The sequence below is a fragment of the Chionomys nivalis genome, chromosome 14, assembly GCF_950005125.1.
Source record: "Chionomys nivalis chromosome 14, mChiNiv1.1, whole genome shotgun sequence".
Taxonomy (NCBI): Eukaryota; Metazoa; Chordata; class Mammalia; order Rodentia; family Cricetidae; genus Chionomys; species Chionomys nivalis.
This window is the reverse complement of record NC_080099.1, coordinates 42,965,906-42,984,763: the sequence shown is the minus strand read 5'-3', so window position 1 is coordinate 42,984,763 and position 18,858 is coordinate 42,965,906. Positions and strand designations below refer to the sequence as shown.

The following is an 18,858-nucleotide window of genomic DNA, read 5'->3' as shown; positions in this document are numbered from 1 at the left end:
GATTGCTTCCCTTGTATATGTGAGAATAAAAATACCACTTTATAGGGCTGCAAGGATTAAGATAATATATTAAGTGATCAATGAAGCAGTAGACAAAGGAAAAACAGAAAACATTAGCTGTCGAGAGGATGTCAGAGCCTTGCTATCTGACACCGGGTAAAGAGCTTCATTCCAGAGGTTTCCATTGTAACTTTGGGCTACTAGCATCTCTTGTCTTCATTTATTCGCTGACTGAAGATTAACTGGTATAGTACATGTAAGGTACTTTACAGAAACAGCTTTGTAGTTGAAAGAAAATGGTACGGCAAGAATGGGTATGGGTAGTTGGTTTGGCTTACTAAGAACACTCATTCCTACACATGGCATCTGAGTGGGAATACCTAGAACACTCCCATGTAAACAAGCTGGTTGTAGACAACATTCCTGTAACCCCAGCACTGCGGGGCAGACAGGCAGGTCCTGGGAGCTCACCAGCCAGCCAGTCTACTGAACTAGTGAGATTCAGAGTCACTGACAGACCTTGTCTCTAGGGAATAAGGCAGAGAGCAATCGAGGAAGACACCAGTGCTTTCTTCCGGCTTCCACATGTGCATGAAAAGTATAAACACAGCAGACACTGGCGCCCATCAAGGGGATCTGTACTGCACCTGGAGACACTCTGGGCTTCCCAATCTAGGTCTTCAGCACTTCATATATTTATGAAATAGGCATGCAGTCAATAGTTGGAATATATTAGATAAAGAAAATTTACTTGTTCAGTTAGCATGTTTCTAGTGATTGCAGTATCCTGTGGAAAGGTATGGAAAACATGAGCTGATGTTTGGGGAGACACCAAACAGATAGGCTGGCTGGACGGCTTAGCACTCCACAGGCTTTATCTCCTGGATGTACATTTGCTGTGGATACTTATTTGCATTTCTTAGAGAAAGTGTGGATTTTAAATTAAGTTACTAATTTTTCTTAGATAACATTTGTTTACATAAAAGTGTCATCTTTGGGGATAAAGACTGTTACATTTGAAGCAATTACAGGAGTCAGTTTCTCCTGCATTTAATATCCCGAGAAATCATAAGCACATGAGCACTGGGAACATGGGTGAGACAACCTTTAGAGTTTCTGGCATCAGGGTTAAGCTCATTTTGAACAAATGTCATTTTCCTGTGCACACACTAGCTGTCACATTGGCCTCTAAATGTCCATCTTAAGTCCTAAAATGGGAACGCTGCTGCCAGTGGAATGAGAACAAGCAAGGGGTTGTGACTACGTAGTTCTATGAAAGCATGTTGGGAGCCACATAATGAAAAAGCAGATATTTTTATTATGATGTTTATCCATATTTGGCATTGCTGTAAATGGCTGACTAACATTTACTGCCAATTCAGTACAAATGTGTGGTTTGGTAATACCAGAACAGCAAATTTAAATGAAAAATAAAAGTTAAACATTTCCACACAAAATTTTACAGTCTGACATTTCACTGTGTAGGTAAAAAGACAGGTTTAAACTACAGGTTATTCAGCAAGAATAAAAAACTACAGCTTGTATTTTTAAACGGGAGTCACTGGTTTTTAATTTTTACACATTTAAAAATTACTGTGATAAAAATAATGAAAAAGCTCCTTAATAATGCCATACACAGTATAATATAGATTTGTCCCCATTATATAGCATTTGTTTAATATACAAAATAGAATATTGACACACTGAAATCTATATGTAGTTAAGCAGGTTATTTAGAAGGGTATTTTTATACAGCCATTTATCAGAAAATAAAATCCTTTCAGGCATGTTCTAGACAGAAGCCAACCCTTTCCTGAAAACCCAGTCATCACTTCTGATGGACCAGGCTGACTGAAAGTCTGGAAAATGAGAAAACTTCCATCTGAAGTGGTTTGCAGTGTCTCCTGAACACTTTTATTCCACCTTCTAACACTGAAACCAGGCACATAAGAAACACATTCAACTACAGCTTATTGTTGGGGTGACCAACCAAGATCTAAAGCTCAATGAAGGCTACCATGATCCTTGAATGTTGACAGAACCAAGCTTAATAGCATGATTCATCCCACGGTGCTATGGTCTCACAGTACAGAAGAGGGAGAAATACTGAGACCAGTGTCCAACTGTAATTCCCATCCCTGTCCTGGCCCTACTCTGCAGTGCTGGGGAGGCTGGCTTTTCCACATGCTCACCAAGTTCACCCTGTGCTCATCGTCAAGGATTCCACACACTAAACATGCCCCTGTCCCTCTGGGGGAGGTGGGGTCTCACTTGTTGTTTTGTCTTCTCTTCCCCAAGCTTCCTGTCTTCTCATTTCTGCTTATACAGGATCCCAAGTCAATGCCTAAAATATCCACAGTGTCCCTTTTTGTCCTACCAGTAATTAAAGATAGTTTTTAAGATCTGTTGAGTCATGGAGGCATTTCACCAACTATCACTGAAGTTCCTATGAAGCTAAATAGTTTGTAATGGTATGAAATCACACACAGAAATTGAAGCTGCTCTCAAACAGGACCACAGCCTTCTCACTAATACTCAATCAGGATAGATTTCTTCCTTCCCACATAGGGAAGGAACACAGCTCTTTATCCATTTAATGGAAAGCTTCCTATATTAGTTTTATGAATGTCTGCTGCCTCTGTTACTAACAAAGCACACAGATCTTTTTCTTTTCCTTTTTGGAGCTGTAATTCTTTTGAGAGTCAAGCTGGTTGGGACTAATAGATTTATGTGTGATGTGCTTTCTGGCTTTAACTATATAACATTCCATAAATGTACAATAATCTATTTTTGAGAAGCTCGTTTTGAAACTTAACACTGTCATTGATAATATTCAAGTGGTATTTCTTAGGCACCATAAATTTCACATCCAGCTGGGTTACAATTACCTTAAAGTAATCTGAGACCAATTGAAACCATTAAAAAGTGAACATTCCCTTTTAGGAGAATTCAAAAAGCAAAGGATTACACTTTTTTATTAAATAATTTCTGCAAAATACTGAAAAAAACAACATTCAAAAAGCATTCAAAGAAAACATAAACATGTCCTCCTTTTACTTGGAAATAAAGTATTGTAGGATGGAAAGGATTAGTGTATTATCGGTGACCTATGGGATTCTGTGCTATTTACATATTGCTGGTACCTCTACTCATATTATTGCCAAACTTCTAAAGCCTCTGTTTCTGTTAACCCGTGGGGAGGTCACATGTGAAAGTAACCCTGTTACTAGATGGTGCCTATCACTACATAAGCACCACCTTTCTGTCTTTATGTATGTTAGCGCAAGGGGAGATGTAATGAACTGACCCTGCACTGACAGGGTCGTGGTTGGACAAGGATAGTTAGAATGGGAGGTGGGGAATTAGTTCCCTATGATCTGATTGGGTCAAAGCTTCAACAACCCCCATTGCACACAGGGCCAGTCTCCATCTCCCTCTTCCTAGCTTAGAGCAAACCGGTTTTGGCTTCTAAGAACACTGAAGCCTGTATGGATGCTCTCACACACTATACATCATATAGGATATCCATCAACATTTCTTTGACCTCTACAAAAAATATATAACATGTCATGATAAAACAATCTCATCTAAAAATCATTCTTATTTTACACTATACAGCTATTTTACAATCATTTTAATAAATTGCATGTAAAGCTGCAGTAGCTCTTCCCTTCCCAGATTAGTGAATCCCAATATGATATATATCTGAAACTATAACTAAATAGAAAAATATATTAGAAGTTTCATATTTTTAATATTAGATTTTCAGTTTTCTATTACACAAATAATTTGGCCACCTTAAGTAGAAATCAATTTTTTTTGTGGCTTAGTAAGTGTATTAAGCTTTGAGTTTACAGAAAGTTGGTAAGGTGCACACAGAAAGGGCTACCACAGCTTCTGGTTTGTTTACATGATAATTCTCAGTGTGAAGAAGGTCACAAGACTGTGTTATGCTATGGCACATGTAGGGATGTCTAGCTGGACAAACATGGATGCCTGACATTCAGTTCTAAAAACAAAAATCAGTAGCTGATTTTCCTGAACCACCAGGAAAGCTAGACCAATTGGTGACAGGTGGGGTGTGAAAATGGGCGTCTAGCCATTCTTCCATATTAGAGATCAGTTGGGGGAAGTTAATGACAGAAGTTACTTGGTCTGATTTAAAAAAAATTTCTCAGTCTTGTCACATGATCTGGAAACATAAATTTTAAGATGTTACACAAACCACTCCAGAAGGTCCTGAAAGAGGTGATTTACAAACTTTTTTGCCATCTCGCCATTGTAGAGATGGAACATTAGGCGCACACCGGGCCTTTCGGTAGGGGCTGCCTTACAGTCAGTCTTCTGTGACCGTCTCCATGGTTTCCCCAGTGGTCACTGTACTAGGTAGGTGCTCTACACCATTTAGGACGGTAATCTGCACAACCTATCTAATTCTCCATGGAAGCAGATATATACAAAATAAGAGCTTTTGACAGGAATACTGGAGATCTGAGTCAATTTGTGTGGTCTTCTGACAGCTAAGTGCCATCAGGGTAGAAGCACCAACCCATTTTCACACAGAGGATTAATGTTTAGAGTTTAGGAAAGCTATGGACTAGCTGCCCATCTTAAACAGCTGTACAATAACTTGAATACAAAAATTATTTAAGAAAAAACAAGCAAGCATAGTTCACTGAATATAAAGGAAAATTGTTAAAACCAGACAGTAATAGCTATAAAAGGCACAACTTCCCTTTTCTGATATACACGTGTAAACTTTTTTCAGGTTTCCATGCATAAATCTCAAAAAAATGCTATCTTAACTATACATGGGAAAAATACACCAAGAGAAAGTCTAGAAGTTTTATCCAGCCAACTGAAAGAGCGAGCAGAAAGCTGATGACATGGACTCTGGGCACTGGTGGTTTAGATGCACTCCTTCCCCATAGTGGAGACGGTGCACACGCCTCCACGGAACTGTCTTTAGTTTCTGTGATACACCAACCAATACACTTCACTGTCTGCTTTCCCATCACTCAGAGTGATGGCTCAACTGCTTCTGTTGCCGAGTCTTGGCCCTTTATAAACCACATGTAGTGCGTATTCAAACAAAACAAGACAAAACCAAAAAGAACAACAAAACATCTACAAGACAAATTGATAAGTTTGTACAGTAAAAGCTATAAATTCAACTTTCTTTAAGGCAACCTTTCTTAGTAAGGCAGTCATTTCTGATGAAACAGAAGCTTTTTGATATTTCCATTTGTATATTTTGGTATCTGATTAGTGATGATTTCAGCTAACATCTCTGGGAATTCAATACTCATGGACTTATCCAAAAACGTTTGGAAGCAGTAGGTAAGGAGGTTCTCGACCACCTGCAAGAGAAGACACAGTACCGATGAGGCTTTGGACCACAGCAGTGGGAGGGGCTTGTATCTGCTGCCCTTTTTACCCCCAAGGCTTAACTTTTATTTTTTCCTTTTTATTGAAAATAGATTCTTTCCTCATACAGTATACCCTGATTACAGGTTCCCCTTCCTCTGTTCTTCCCAGTTCCTCCTCCTCTTCCCTCCAGATCCCCTTACTTTCTGTCTCCCATTAGGAGAGAACAGGTGTCTAAGAGATAATAATAAATGATAACAAAATAAAATCTAATAAGACAAAAATAAATTATCACATTGGAGTTGAATGTGACAAACAAAAGAAAAGAGCCCAAGAGAAGGAACAAGATTCTGGGACACACTCGTTAACTCACTCAGGAACCCCCATAATAAACACTGAACTGGAAGCCATAATCTATATGCAGAGGACCTGGTGCAAACTGTGTTCATGCTCTGTTGGTCTTTTTTAAATCTGACCTAAAATATACTTATCTCTATTGGAATTCCCCAGAGAAGAAAAATCATTTAAATAAAATGAGCACAGAAGTACACCAGACATTTTACATTTCTTAAATTGTGTGTGGAACGAAAGCCTGATGCCTGTCATCCCAGCACTTAGGACACTGAGGCGGCAGGATCAAGGAAGATTGTGAGTTCGAGGCCAGTCTGGACTAGTACTGAATACAGGAAGATGAAACCAGCATAATTTAATAGCTCCTTTGTGTAGGGAAATCTACTTAAAAAATAGTGCTATTAAGCTCTGTAATATGGTATTTTCACAGAAATGACTAGAATAATAACACTTAAGAGAAATGTGTACAAAACTGAAGTTTACAAAGTTAACGTGAATCATCACTGAAATATATATTGGGGGGTGTGTGTGTATAGTACTAATTAAGATATACCTCATGTCCCACAAAATTCTTATGTTTCTCTCTGACTCTGGGTTTTTGAGACAGGATCTGTCTTCTACAGCCTGACTGTCCTGGAACTTAGAGATCTACCTCAGCCTTTGCTGTGATTAAAGGCCTGTGCACCACACCCAGCCTATGTTTCTCTTTTTGTGCTGTTTTGGCTTTGTGTTTGATACTTACATCATGCATGGAGTCCAAAAGTTTTGTCAGTTGATAAAAGCGCTGCCAGTTCTGACTGGAGTTTCCTTCCCTTTTGACAATGGCCTTTCCTAGCTCTTTGATATAGGTCATTCGGATCTCATCAAATAACTCTTGGCTCTTGAGACCTTCCTTAGGAACTAAAAGGTAAGATGAAGTCAGTTAAAGAATTTCCTTGCTGTACCTTGTCATGCACCAAGTAGGACATTTCATGCATACTTCAGTGTTACAATGCACTTTCCCAGGACTGGATGGAGGACCACAGTGAAGTGGAATAGGGCAATGAGAACTGGGGGTCATAAACATGGGCAAGACAATTATTGTCTATCTTATTAAATGTGAACTGGTGATGAAAAGCCTGTTTTGAAGATTAAATGATAATTGATGATATAGTTAACTTTGGCTGGTATTTTTCACTTTCAATTAGCTCTATTTCCAGGTAGAAGGATTTAGAAACAACTTTTATCCCACTAGCTACATGCTAAGCATATGTATCATACAATGAGTTAATTAGAACTTTAAATTTAGCATGTAACATAAAAATGTGTTAGCATACTCAAATTTTATATGATTCTAGTGTAAGAGGAAAGATAGTCTTTACTCTGTCATAGTCTACATACGGCCCTTTCTAGGGAGCAAACATCTGTTTCTGTGTGCTTTTAAGAACTAACCATACTTTATGAAATCTAGATTGTAATACTGGGGTATTTTTATTTTCCTATTACTCTTCAATACTCATTGCTACTAAGGCCTGATAATGGGCATTTACTCTTGTGGCGTTATAACTTCTGTAGATGGTTACATTTCTCAGTATGCTCTCACGAATACTGCTGTGCTAACAATGGTTAGGGGCAGTAAAAGTTGGGTAGTTTAATACAGAGACCCGAATCTGCAGCCTCCAGATTTCAGGTTAGGTGCTGTGTAATCCATGATTGCTGATGCCAGAGGGCAGACTGAGTAGCTGAGACAGAAATGACCATGCTGTAGACAGGTGCTGCTGCCTTTGCAGAAGTTCGCTACCTCAGATATTATGCAGTGTTACACATCCTTTTACTTCAGCTAGTCAATGCCTTCATTCAGTACTTCTGTAAATACCATAAATTTGGTTTTTTTTTTAAAAATCCAGTTTAAAATTATCCTTCAGCATTTAGTTCATCTCCATTTTTACTGAAACTATGGATATATTTGAATTTATTTGGGCTCCATTATCTGGCATCTCTTTTTTTTTTAAATTTAAATTTATTTATTAAAGATTTCTGCCTCCTCCCCACCACCACCTCCCATTTCCCTCCCCCTCCCCCAATGAAGTCCCCCTCCCTCGTCAGCCCGAAGAACAATCAGGGTTGCCTGCCCTGTGGGAAGTCCAAGGACCACCCACCTCCATCCCGGTCTAGTAAGGTGAGCATCCAAACTGCCTAGGCTCCCACAAAGCCAGTACGTGCAGTGGGATCGAAACCCAGTGCCATTGTTCTTGAGTTCTCAGTAGTCCTCATTGTCCGCTATGTTCAGCGAGTCCGGTTTTATCCCATGCTTTTTCAGACCCAGGCCAGCTGGCCTTGGTGAGTTCCCGATAGAACATCCCCATTGTCTCAGTGTGTGGGTGCACCCCTCGCGGTCCTGAGTTCCTTGCTCGTGCTCTCTCTCCTTCTGCTCCTGATTTTGACCTTGAGATTTCAGTCCGGTGCTCCAAAGTGGGTCTCTGTCTCTGTCTCCTTTCATCATGTCCCCTTGTGTCCCTCTTGCCTCCAAGTTCCTATCCTTCACTTATTGTCTTGCTAGCACCTTCCCCTGTGCCCACAAAAGCTGGGGATGTGCATACTCTAGTTGTCATCCTTGAAATCAGCGTCCACGCTTCCCAGATCCTCCTCTAGGTTTACTATGTGATTCTTCTGTATTTTAGTTGTTTTTAACCCACAAGGATATATTCTGTTATTTTATATATAGGCAAATGTCAGTTTAAATCTATGCATTCCCCACTACCTTAATCATTTATTTCTTAACAAACATGAGTTACTTTCCTTCAGCCTAAGTGTGAGAGTCCCTGGTGGCCAGCATTTTCACCCTGGTTTCTGGAGGAGACAGGCATTTTTTGGCTGTCTGTATTCGCAGTGCTTGTTGACAGAGCTGGTTAGAACCTGACTTGTCTCTGACTTCCTCTCCTCAGCATGGCTCTCCTTTGTTCCCTTCTAGCTTGGCCTCTTTTTGCACCTTCTGATTTTTTTTTTTAATTTAAGAAATTGTATTTACTAAAAAGCACAAAGGACGTCAGCAAGACAGCAATCCATTTCTCAGTCGCAGTCGCGTGTGATTATCAGAATAATTGTTTTGTGCACGTTACATCAGAGACACCTGAGGATGGAAACACTCCATTTACAACCTTACTGTACCAGCGGAGTTAGTAGCTATTGAAATACACCAGGACAGGGCTGTCTAAAGACATATTAGAGAGTATGGTAATGATTTCCAAGCTGGAGAGTTTAAAATCAGATCTTACACAGCCTTCGATTTCAGTTTTTTTTTTCCATAAAGGGAGCTGTTTAAGTACTGTATTGACAAGAAAACCTAAACCAGACCGGATTCATTGCTAGTCATCATCTTCAGTGCCCTCCGTTTCCTTGGCTTCACACTCTCTCTTGTACTGCATCCTTTCCCCTTATCCTGGATTTTGTTTTTTCATATGAAGTTGAGTTTTGATCTTTCAAGATCAGTAAACAAGTGTGTTGGGATTTTAATGGGGATTGCATTCAATCTGTAGATTGCTTTTGGTGGGATGGCCATTTTTACTACGTTAATCCTACCAATTCATGAATATGGGAGTCTTTCCATCTTCTGATATCTTTCCAATTTCTTTCTTCAAAGACTCGAAATTCTTGTTGTACAGGCCTTTCACTTGGTTAGTGTTACACCAAGGTATTTTTCTATTATTTCAGGCTAATGTAAAGGGTGTTTATTCCCTGATTTCTTTCTCAGTCCATTTATTGTTTGTATACAGAAGAGCTACTGATATTTTTGAGTTAATCTTGTTTCCTGTCTTGACTAAAGGTGTTTATCAGCTGTAGGAGTTCCCTGATAGTTTTTGGGATCCTTATATACACTATCATATCATCTGCGAATAATGATCCTTTAACTTCTTCCTTTCCAATCTGTATCCCTTTGGTTTCCTTTGGTTTTCTTCTCTAGCTAGACCTTCAAGTACTACTGAATAGATATGGAGAGAGTGGAGTCTTGTTCCTGATTTTAGTGGAATTGCTTTAAGTTTCTCTTCATTTAATTTGATGATGGGATCCCTCTTAAGAGATTAGCATCTTTTCTTTTAATAGTGTATGTCTAAGGTTTATTGATGTCTTTTCTTGGCACAATAGCCTATTTCTTTTCAGTGATGAATAATATACCATTATTGGATATATCAATTTATCCATTCACCTACTGGAGGACATCTCATTGCTCCCAGGTTTTGTCAAATACAAATAGCTTGGCTATAATATTCTTATTGACAAAATTTTTCAATTACTTTGTGTACTGATCAAGCAGTTGCTACATCAAATGGTGAGACTATGTTTGGTTTTATAGAAAACTGCGAAACTATCTTCTGAAATGGCCATTCTACTCTGCAGTTCTTTTAGCAACGAAGGAGAAGTCCTTTGCTCTGTGTCCTCACCAGTATTTGGTGTGCTCACTACTCTGGATTGGTGCATTCTAGACAGGTCCCTGCAGTATGTGACAGGCAACACCGTGTCATGCTGACTTTCTGTCTTTATCTCTTATAATAAGGGTTCTTTGCATATTCTCAGTCTTACAAACTGGGTTGTTGATTTTCTGGTTGATGTTGAAGAGTTCCTTATATATTTTAGAGAATGTCACGTAAGACCATTCTTCTTTTTTGGATTTTTCGAGACAGGGTTTCTCCGTAGCTTTTGGTTCCTGTCCTGGAACTAGCTTTTATTACTTATTCAAGATGTCAAATAACTAATATAGACAAGAGTCTTCTTATTTTTTGGATTTTTCTAGCTTGGTTATTTTTGCTAAATGAAAGCAATTTCATTAAAGTCTAAATGTCAGTAGTCTTGTTTAAACTTTTGGTTGATTTGACAAACTGTTGTTTTAGTTTTCTAGGCAATTCCCCACACATGGCAGTACTCACTATTCAAGTCCAAACAATAACGCAATATGAAACAGAATTATTGTTGGCATCCTTATCTAACACAGTGATGTACTAAAGATGGAAGGGTGGAAGGAAAGACAATTCTACACAGGTTTTAGTCAACTGAGATCTAGGCAGATCCCCACCCCTATTTCTACAATACCCATTTATCTTACTAACATCAGTAACACCTAACATATATACACTACTCACTTCTTACCTTTCTGAAAACCATCTGACTAGCAAAACACAGTAGAACTGGTATAATTACTCTAACAGATACACAAAACAATAGGTTTAAAACTTCCACACCCCATGCATTTGCCATATTAGACATGAATCTTAGAAGTGAGTAGGTGGTCCACCAACCTGAGGAGAGAAGCAGTAAGGTTTTCATACAGAGATACTCTTCATAGGATACCTGCAATCTTTGTAACTCAGAGGATACATACAGCATTTGTTTACATTGTTCATACATGCAGGGTAGAGTCATTCTCTGCCTGTGAGACAAAATAAAAGTGTGAGTTAGAAAGAAAAAGTGCTAGTCTAAAATAACAGCTGAAGTTTGGTTTGGTTTTCAAATTTATGAACTCACGAGTGAAAGCATACCTGTTGCTAGCGATAATCCCCTGGAGAACTAGAATGGTGGAGAACAAGAGACTATTCAGTAATACCCCTTTATACTACAGACACTAGAATTTTGTTGTTTTAGCAATGTGAATACTTTGCTATTAGAACTCATTAAGCTATAGAATTCTGGAATCCTAGCATACTTTATTAATGAATCATTAGGATTCACTTATTTTTACATACTTTTTAGTCTGCTTATTTCTTTTATTTTTTGAGATTATAATATAATTACATCATCATTTCTCCTTCCATTTCCTCTCTCTACGTTCCCCCATATTCTCCTTCAAATTGACGGTCTCTTTTTGCATTAGTAGTTGTTACAAACATGTATATTTATTTATATTCCTAAATACACAAGTACGACATGTTCGGTATGCAGGCTGTCACTGTGTATAGACTTCTGGGGCTGACTAGTCGCATTGGATAACTAATTGGTGTGTTCTTCCCTGGGCAAGACTATTTCTCCTGCTCTCAGCATTCCTTAGTTGCCTGTAGTTCTTTGTGTAGGGTTGAGTTCTTGTGAGATTTCCTTCATCCATGTGAACATATCTATTGTTGAGCTCCTGTTTAGGCAAGGGTACTAGTTTTCTTTATAAATGGCAGATATTATTTTATTTTCTTTAGCATTTAGAGTTATTACCAGTTACTCTTTTAAATCAACATTTGGCATTTGACTATAGTCAGATTTACAACATAGTTTTTGATCATACTATTTAAAGTCAGAAGCCCCTCTGATGAATAGTAGTTCATCCTAAAATCAGTTATGTGTGACGGTTATGCTAAGGGGCAGTATTGGCACTTGCCACTTTCTTGGTCTTCCATTTTATCTTTTGAGACAGTTTCTTACTGAACCTGGAGCTTATGTATAGGCTACGCTTTCTGGCCAGAAAGGCCCAGGGATCCTCCTGTCTGTAATTCCCTAGTGTGTGTCTCCATGACATGTAAGCAGCTAAAGAACAGGGGCCATTTCTATATTCGAATGGAGTTAGGGGTGAAGTCCAGTTGGGAGAGTGCTTTGCCTGGCACTGCACTCAGGCTCACCCCCATTCCCTTCCTTCTACCCAGACTAGGAATGCTATGAATTATTGTTTATCTCTAATCCACGATGGCTATTTCTTGGCCCTAGAACAAAATCAAACATCTGTTTCATGGACTAGACGATTTTGTTTGGCCGTTATTCGCTTCCCTAAACGCCACCACACCCTTGAGGGCCTTCTTTCAATTCCTCACCTGTGCCAAGCTCACCTCCATTCCTCACACTTGTTCCTTCTGCCATGAATGCCCTACACTTTCACAGGGTTTGTTTTTTTTTTTTTCTGTTTCTTTTGTACAGTGAATGATTAGCTACTCAAGCCCTCCAGGTTCCAAAAACTCCATCATCTCCACCCCACCACACTATTCATTTTATTTTATATCACGTTTTTTATAATAGTACTTGGCACTTGATAAGCACCACTACTTACAATATGGCAGGAGAAAATGACAAGTACCACCAGTGAGGAGACAATATTAACGTTCACTGGGATGATTAACTGCTTCAGCTAGGATTTTTTCCTACTACTTTCCAGCTATTGGGAAGTCTCTGCTGTACCTTCTGAGATGTGTGTCCCAGAAATTACCCAGCAGTAGCTCAAAGAAGAGGGTTCTGGATTCAAGGTTACCTCATAAGAATGGCTCTGACATACTCCCTAAGAATCTCTCCTTAAAAATACCTCGGTTATCTCATCTGGTCCCCACTAAACATGTAAGATAAAACAGGAGCTTAACTGTCATTGCTCCAGCCTCTCCCATTTAATGTTTAGCTCAAATAGATGCACTTCTGTAACTCCTACACTTTTTATTTCTTTTTTTAAAATCTGGTACATACAGTAAGGAACGCTTGCTATACACAAACTCTTTAGGATGTCCCAAATACTCTCCAATTCCTTTTTCTCTGACTCTTCTACGCATCAGTCAGCATCGGGTTCTGAACTCACTGCTCTTCTGGACACCTGTCAGGTGGTCACTGTCATCGCATGCATTGTACCTGAATGCTGGTGTGCTGATGGGGCTTTATGGTCTCACTACTTCTGGGAGGAACTCTTAGAAGAATCTATCAATAGACAATAAAGGATAATCTATTTTCTTCAGAGAAAACCCCTTGGACTCTGTGTATGAACTCATACGCATTCTAGGAAAGGACAAGTCACTGGCACAAAGGCAAGTGATAGAAAACAGAGAGCAGGAGCAACCAGGGCTCTATGGGAGAGGTTATATTTGGTCTTACATGAACTAACAGGGTGTGTTTGAGGAATGACCAGTTAAAGTGTCAATGGAAAGTGAGGATGTGGGCAATGGTGGCGCACGCCTTTAATCCCAGCACTCGGGAGGCAGAGGCAGGCAGATCTCTGTGAGTTTGAGGCCAGCCTGGTCTACAAAAGCTAGTTCCAGGACAGGCTCCAAAGCTACAGAGAAACCCTGTCTCGGGGGGGGGGGGGGAGAAAGTGAGGCTGCACTGGATGGTCAGTGGGTCAGAACTGTGCTTAAGGAGGAATGCATGTGTCACCACCAAGACAGTGATAGTGGTGGCACACACCTCTAATCTCAGCACTTGGGAGGCAGAGGTAGAGGTAGGCGGATCTCTGCAAGTTTGAGGCCAGCCTGGTCTATAAAGTGAGTGCCAAGGCAGCCGAGACTGTTACAGAGAGAAACCCTGTTTCAAAAACAAAACAAACAAACAAACAAACAAACAAAAAACCACAAACCAGTGATAAACATAGCTGCATGAGCAGTAGTCATAGGCACAGATACTGGCATAGACCTAAAGGATAAGACAATGGCTGAGTTATGAAACTGATGAGTTGTGATAGTTCTTCAGTTAAAAAAAATTACCATATTATGTATCCTCATATATATTTTTTTCTTTTTTTAGACAGGGTCTCACGTGGCCCAGGCTGGCCTCAGACTTGCTATGTAGCTAAGAATAATCAAAAAATTTTGATATTCCTATGTCCATTTCTTCAGTGCCAAGATTATAGGTATACACGTTGCACCCAGTTTATGCTGTGCTGGGGACATACACACTAGACAAACACTTTACCACTTGAGCTACACCCTGAGCACAGTTCTTGCAATGTAGGGCATAGAGGTTCTAAGCCTTGCCATGCAAACCGTTACTTCTTGTCTCCATGTCTGTAGCACCTCACATCTACTTAGTGGGCACATCCTTATTGTTTTTATGGGCTCCACATGAATTTTCTCATACTCATTTTGTCTTCTTGATTAGGGTTATATAAATTAAAGCAATAGTACAATGAGATTATTGTTATTATTGTTACTTGCCACACTGTATTGACATCAAGACTCCAGAGATGCCCAAGCTATAAAGTGTTTTTGTTTGTTTGATTTTTAAACCATGGTTATCTATTATGTAGCTTTGGCTGTCCTGAACTCAGTATGTAGCCCAGGCTGGCCTGGAACTCACAGAGATCCACTTGCCTCTGCCACGGGAGATGTGGGTTATTAATGGGGTGCCCTACCACATCCAGCTGGAGCAAAGGCATTTGTAAATGTTATCTCGAGACAGTAATAATGGGATATTTGCACATCATCTTAGAATTGCTCTACCTTGCACTGACTGACAAACAAGCCTGCTTCAAGTCTGTCCAGATCCTAGAGAGCTGGTGGGATTGATTCAGGACCACATCATTATGATAACCCAGTGGGAACATCAGCTGTTGAAAATACAGTATGAATGTAACTTACTCATTAATAATCAGATCAGGAGCAAAGCACAGCAGATTTGCACTTGCTTGTCTGTATGATCTCCAGCCCAGGGCAAAAGCCATCAGGAACATCCATGAGTATTGCAGGAGGGTCATTTGGTCATCCAGGTGTAAGTTTCGGAACCCTAGATTGGAAATAAAGGTATAAGGCAACACTCTGGTTATCAGTTGGCCTTGTTTGGGGGTGACCTTTAACAGATAGCATCTGTCAGATCAACACCTAGACACTCAGAACTTTTAAATGGTTTAACAAAATGTATGAATAGCTTGGATTTTTGTCACTTTTGCTTATTTAAATATATACAAAGTATATGGTAAAAGAGAAGGCCAAGAGTCTTAGCTTAGTATATTTCTTAATGGATTCAAACTTTAAAATTCCTTGCTACCTATCTTGTGTCCTTTACCAAAATGGTGGGGGTGATGGGTGCTTAGGTCACTTAGTCTTCCTCTTACTGTGTAGCCATAAGCTTGCCAATCCCGCCACCTGTAAAGTCAGGGCTGAGCTTGACACCGAATTCTACTACACCAAAATCCCAAGATGAAACTTGTGCTTAAAACTGCCTTACAATAAGATGAAAAATTATATTCAACATGTGATGTTTCATTTAATGAAAAGTGAAAATGATTTTGCGTTAGTAATTTTTGACAAATTCAACACACCCACTTTATCAATTTCAAAAGCAACAAACAAACAAACAAAATGAATGGGGTTTCCAAATGTTCTCCTCCAGGTGTCATAGTGAAGATACACGATCTTATCTAAAATGAAATGCTACGGGTGTCCAAATGGTGTCTATAGATCTCTCATTTGTCCTTATGAGTAAGAGAAACAACATTTTCTGTGTGATTAGGGTGATATAAATTCTAAAGAGCCCTAGAACAGCTGTATTTTTTTTTTGCGGGGGGGGGGGGTGACCCCAGGGTCTTGTGCATGGTAAGCAAATGGCATACCACTGAGTAATATGCCAAGCCCAAGCCAGAATGCCTTTGTTCATTCTGTACTCCTGCCATCCTGTGTCTTACCTGGTATTGCCTTGGCCCATTTCACTGCAGCAATCACTTGGCGGCCACCTAACATGTTGAGTGTGTTCATGATTCTCCAGGCTGAGTCTGGAACAGAGCTGTCGTAGCCTGCATATAACACCTCAGGTTCAATCACCTCCAGCAGTGACACCAGGGTAGGGGTGAGCTGTGGCAATGTCGCAGGAACTACTGTTTTGTTAGAATTTTCAGCAGTCTCTTGTGAGACTCCTGTAGTGGCTTGCTGAATCCCTTTTATCTTTTTCTTTGTTTTTCGAGCTGTGGATATTGGGAAAAATAGAAATGTACTGAATCAACTTTGTAGCCCAAACTTTCCAATTACAAGAGGGGTTTGATTTCTGAAACTATTATTGAAAGAAGTAAAACTATTTTTAAGTTTTTGGCATATGTGGTAGTTTGAATATAAATGCCCCCATAATTTTATAGGGAGTGGCACTATCAGGCGGTGTGGCTTTGAGGTCTTTTGCTTAACACAGTAGACTTCCTGTTGCTTGTAAGATGTAGGACTCTCAGCTACTCTGCAGCACCATGTCTGCCTGCCTGCTGCCTTGCTGAACTGTACGCCAGCCCCAATTCAATGTTTTCTTTAGAAGAGTTGCCATGGTCATGGTGTCTCTTCACAGCAGTAGGAACCTTAAGACAGCATGTATCTGTGAATGTTTGTTATGCACAAGCGTGAGTGTGGTGTATGTATACATGTGTATGGGGAGAAAACACATATACATAGAGAAGTTGGGTGTCCAACTCTCATTCCCCACCTTATTCTTTTTGAGGCAGGCTCTCTCACTGAAGTGGGAGCTAGACTAGCAGCCAGTGAACCCAGATATCCTCCTGTACCCACCCTATCTCCCAAAGTGCTGGGTTTAACAGGCAGGGGCATAACCATGCCTGGCTTTTTATGTGGGTAATGGGACCCAAATGTGGATCTCCATGCTTGCCTAGCAGGTGATCTTACCCAGTGAGCCCTCTCTCTAGCTCCAGAATTTTTTATTAGTAATTATGATGGCATGGCATGGAAATGGAGAAATTTTGTTTCTAGAAAGGAAAGATGCATTGGAATTCACTCCCATAATTTGTTTCCCCTAAAAGTTGGATCCTGACTCCTAAGTGCTAGATTATTTTTATTCTCATTTTTTATTAATTCGTCCAGAATTTCATACAATGTATTTTGATGATATTTACTCCTTTTTCTAACTCCTCCCAGATCTACACCCTCTTCCCAACTCTGTCCTCACTATTATCTTTTAAAGCCCACTAAGGACAATGTGTGCTGTCCATTCCCTCTTGGATGTGCATCCTTCCCCTGGAGAGGGGTGACCTGTCAGGGCTACACTCACTAGCTGCTTATCTAGGGTGTGGGCTTCTGTGCCCATTCCCCTCTCCATGCTGAGATTTGGCTTGAGCTTGCCCAGGTCTTGTGCATGCTGCCATAACTGCTGTTAGTTCTTATGTGCAGCTGTCTGCCACATCGGGAGAGCACTGTTTCTTGTAGTCATCCACTGCCTTGACTCTTACAGTCTTTTCCACCCTCTCTTCTGCAATGATCCCTGAGTCTTGGGAGGAAGAAGTTTGCTATAGGTCTGCCATCTAGGACTAAGCATTTTGCATTGAATACAAATATACACTTGAATTAATTTTTGTATCCATTGTAATTTCAAGAAACAGGCAACCATCATTTTATTTAAAGCAGTGTTTAATGTGTTAGTACTTGGCTGTTCATTTTAAACAACTTGGATGGACTTAAAGCTCTGGGATGGTCTGGAGGGCCTGGACTTTATATTTAGCAACACACTCTATGGAAGGTAGCATTAGGAGTCTCTTCCATCAAGAGAATGAGCTGAATACCATTCTTTCAATATCAACATCTTTCATTTAAATTAGTGCTACTCTTATTTCTTTGGTCTCTCAATATAAGATTAATCTTTTTTAAAGGTTTCTTTTCATTTTTAATTATGTATATGTGTTTATGTCTGAAAAGGGTATGAGTACATGATTGCATATCAGATCCCCTGGAACTGAGTTACAGGCAGCTGTGAGTCAAATGTGGGTGCTGGGGTGCTGGGAAGTGAACTTGATTCCTCTGCCATTGATCCATCTCCGGCCCAAAGATTAGTCTTTGTCATTACTGCTTATTTAATTCCTGCTCATTGTCTATATTTACAGTTTGCTCTACAGCTTCCAGGATGACTTCCCTAACCTTCAGGACAGAATTTGCTGGCCTTCCCTCTTGATCCTGTAACATTATTCCTTTTGTGGAATGCCACGTTATTTTGTGGTTGACTTTGTGCCTAAATAGAAAGTAAGCTGCTCAAACGCAGGCACTGGATTTGGATTCTCTTTCTACTTGCTGAGTATTTGTTAAATGAAGTACCATGATAACAGTGAACACTAATGTGAGTTAGTAAGACACCACTTTTCAGAGCTTGCTACTTCAACTACAGCAAACTTTTCCAGAGGAAAGTTTCTAAATGAGATTAAGTGTTGATTATATAACTTGTTATATAAACACGGATATCAAATTCTAACTTACAAGTAGTTTTAGTTTCTTTTATACTTAAACCACAAAACCATCCACTAATGCCTTAATTTTTTTGTAGAGTTGTAATAAAACATACATTTCAAGTAAAAGGTGTGCTTTTTTTGAAATGCCAAAGAAAGAGAGGAACATGAAATAGATCTCATACACAGTACTTTTTCAACCTTTGGGAATGGTTTTAAAAAGGAGTAAGAAGGATGAAAACAAACTTGCTTCAAGTTATGCAATTTTCAGTATTATGTAATTTCTTTATTTAATATATACCCTG

At 39.6% G+C, this 18,858-nt stretch overlaps 1 protein-coding gene across 5 annotated transcripts in view; it reads right to left on the bottom strand.

Moving 5' to 3' along the window:
* Positions 1-1,295: 1,295 nt before the first annotated feature.
* Positions 1,296-18,858, bottom strand: part of Nr3c1 (nuclear receptor subfamily 3 group C member 1) — a 95,507-nt gene continuing 77,944 nt past the window's right edge. For all 5 annotated transcript variants that reach the window (XM_057788487.1, XM_057788488.1, XM_057788486.1 and 2 more), the window contains exons 5-9: positions 16,037-16,312; positions 14,994-15,138; positions 10,989-11,119; positions 6,461-6,618; positions 1,296-5,360 (exon numbers count right to left, since the gene is read on the bottom strand). In XM_057788487.1, the coding sequence (XP_057644470.1) occupies positions 5,208-5,360; positions 6,461-6,618; positions 10,989-11,119; positions 14,994-15,138; positions 16,037-16,312 (863 nt within the window). In that variant the 3' untranslated portion in view covers positions 1,296-5,207. The remainder of the gene's footprint in view (positions 5,361-6,460; positions 6,619-10,988; positions 11,120-14,993; positions 15,139-16,036; positions 16,313-18,858) is intronic.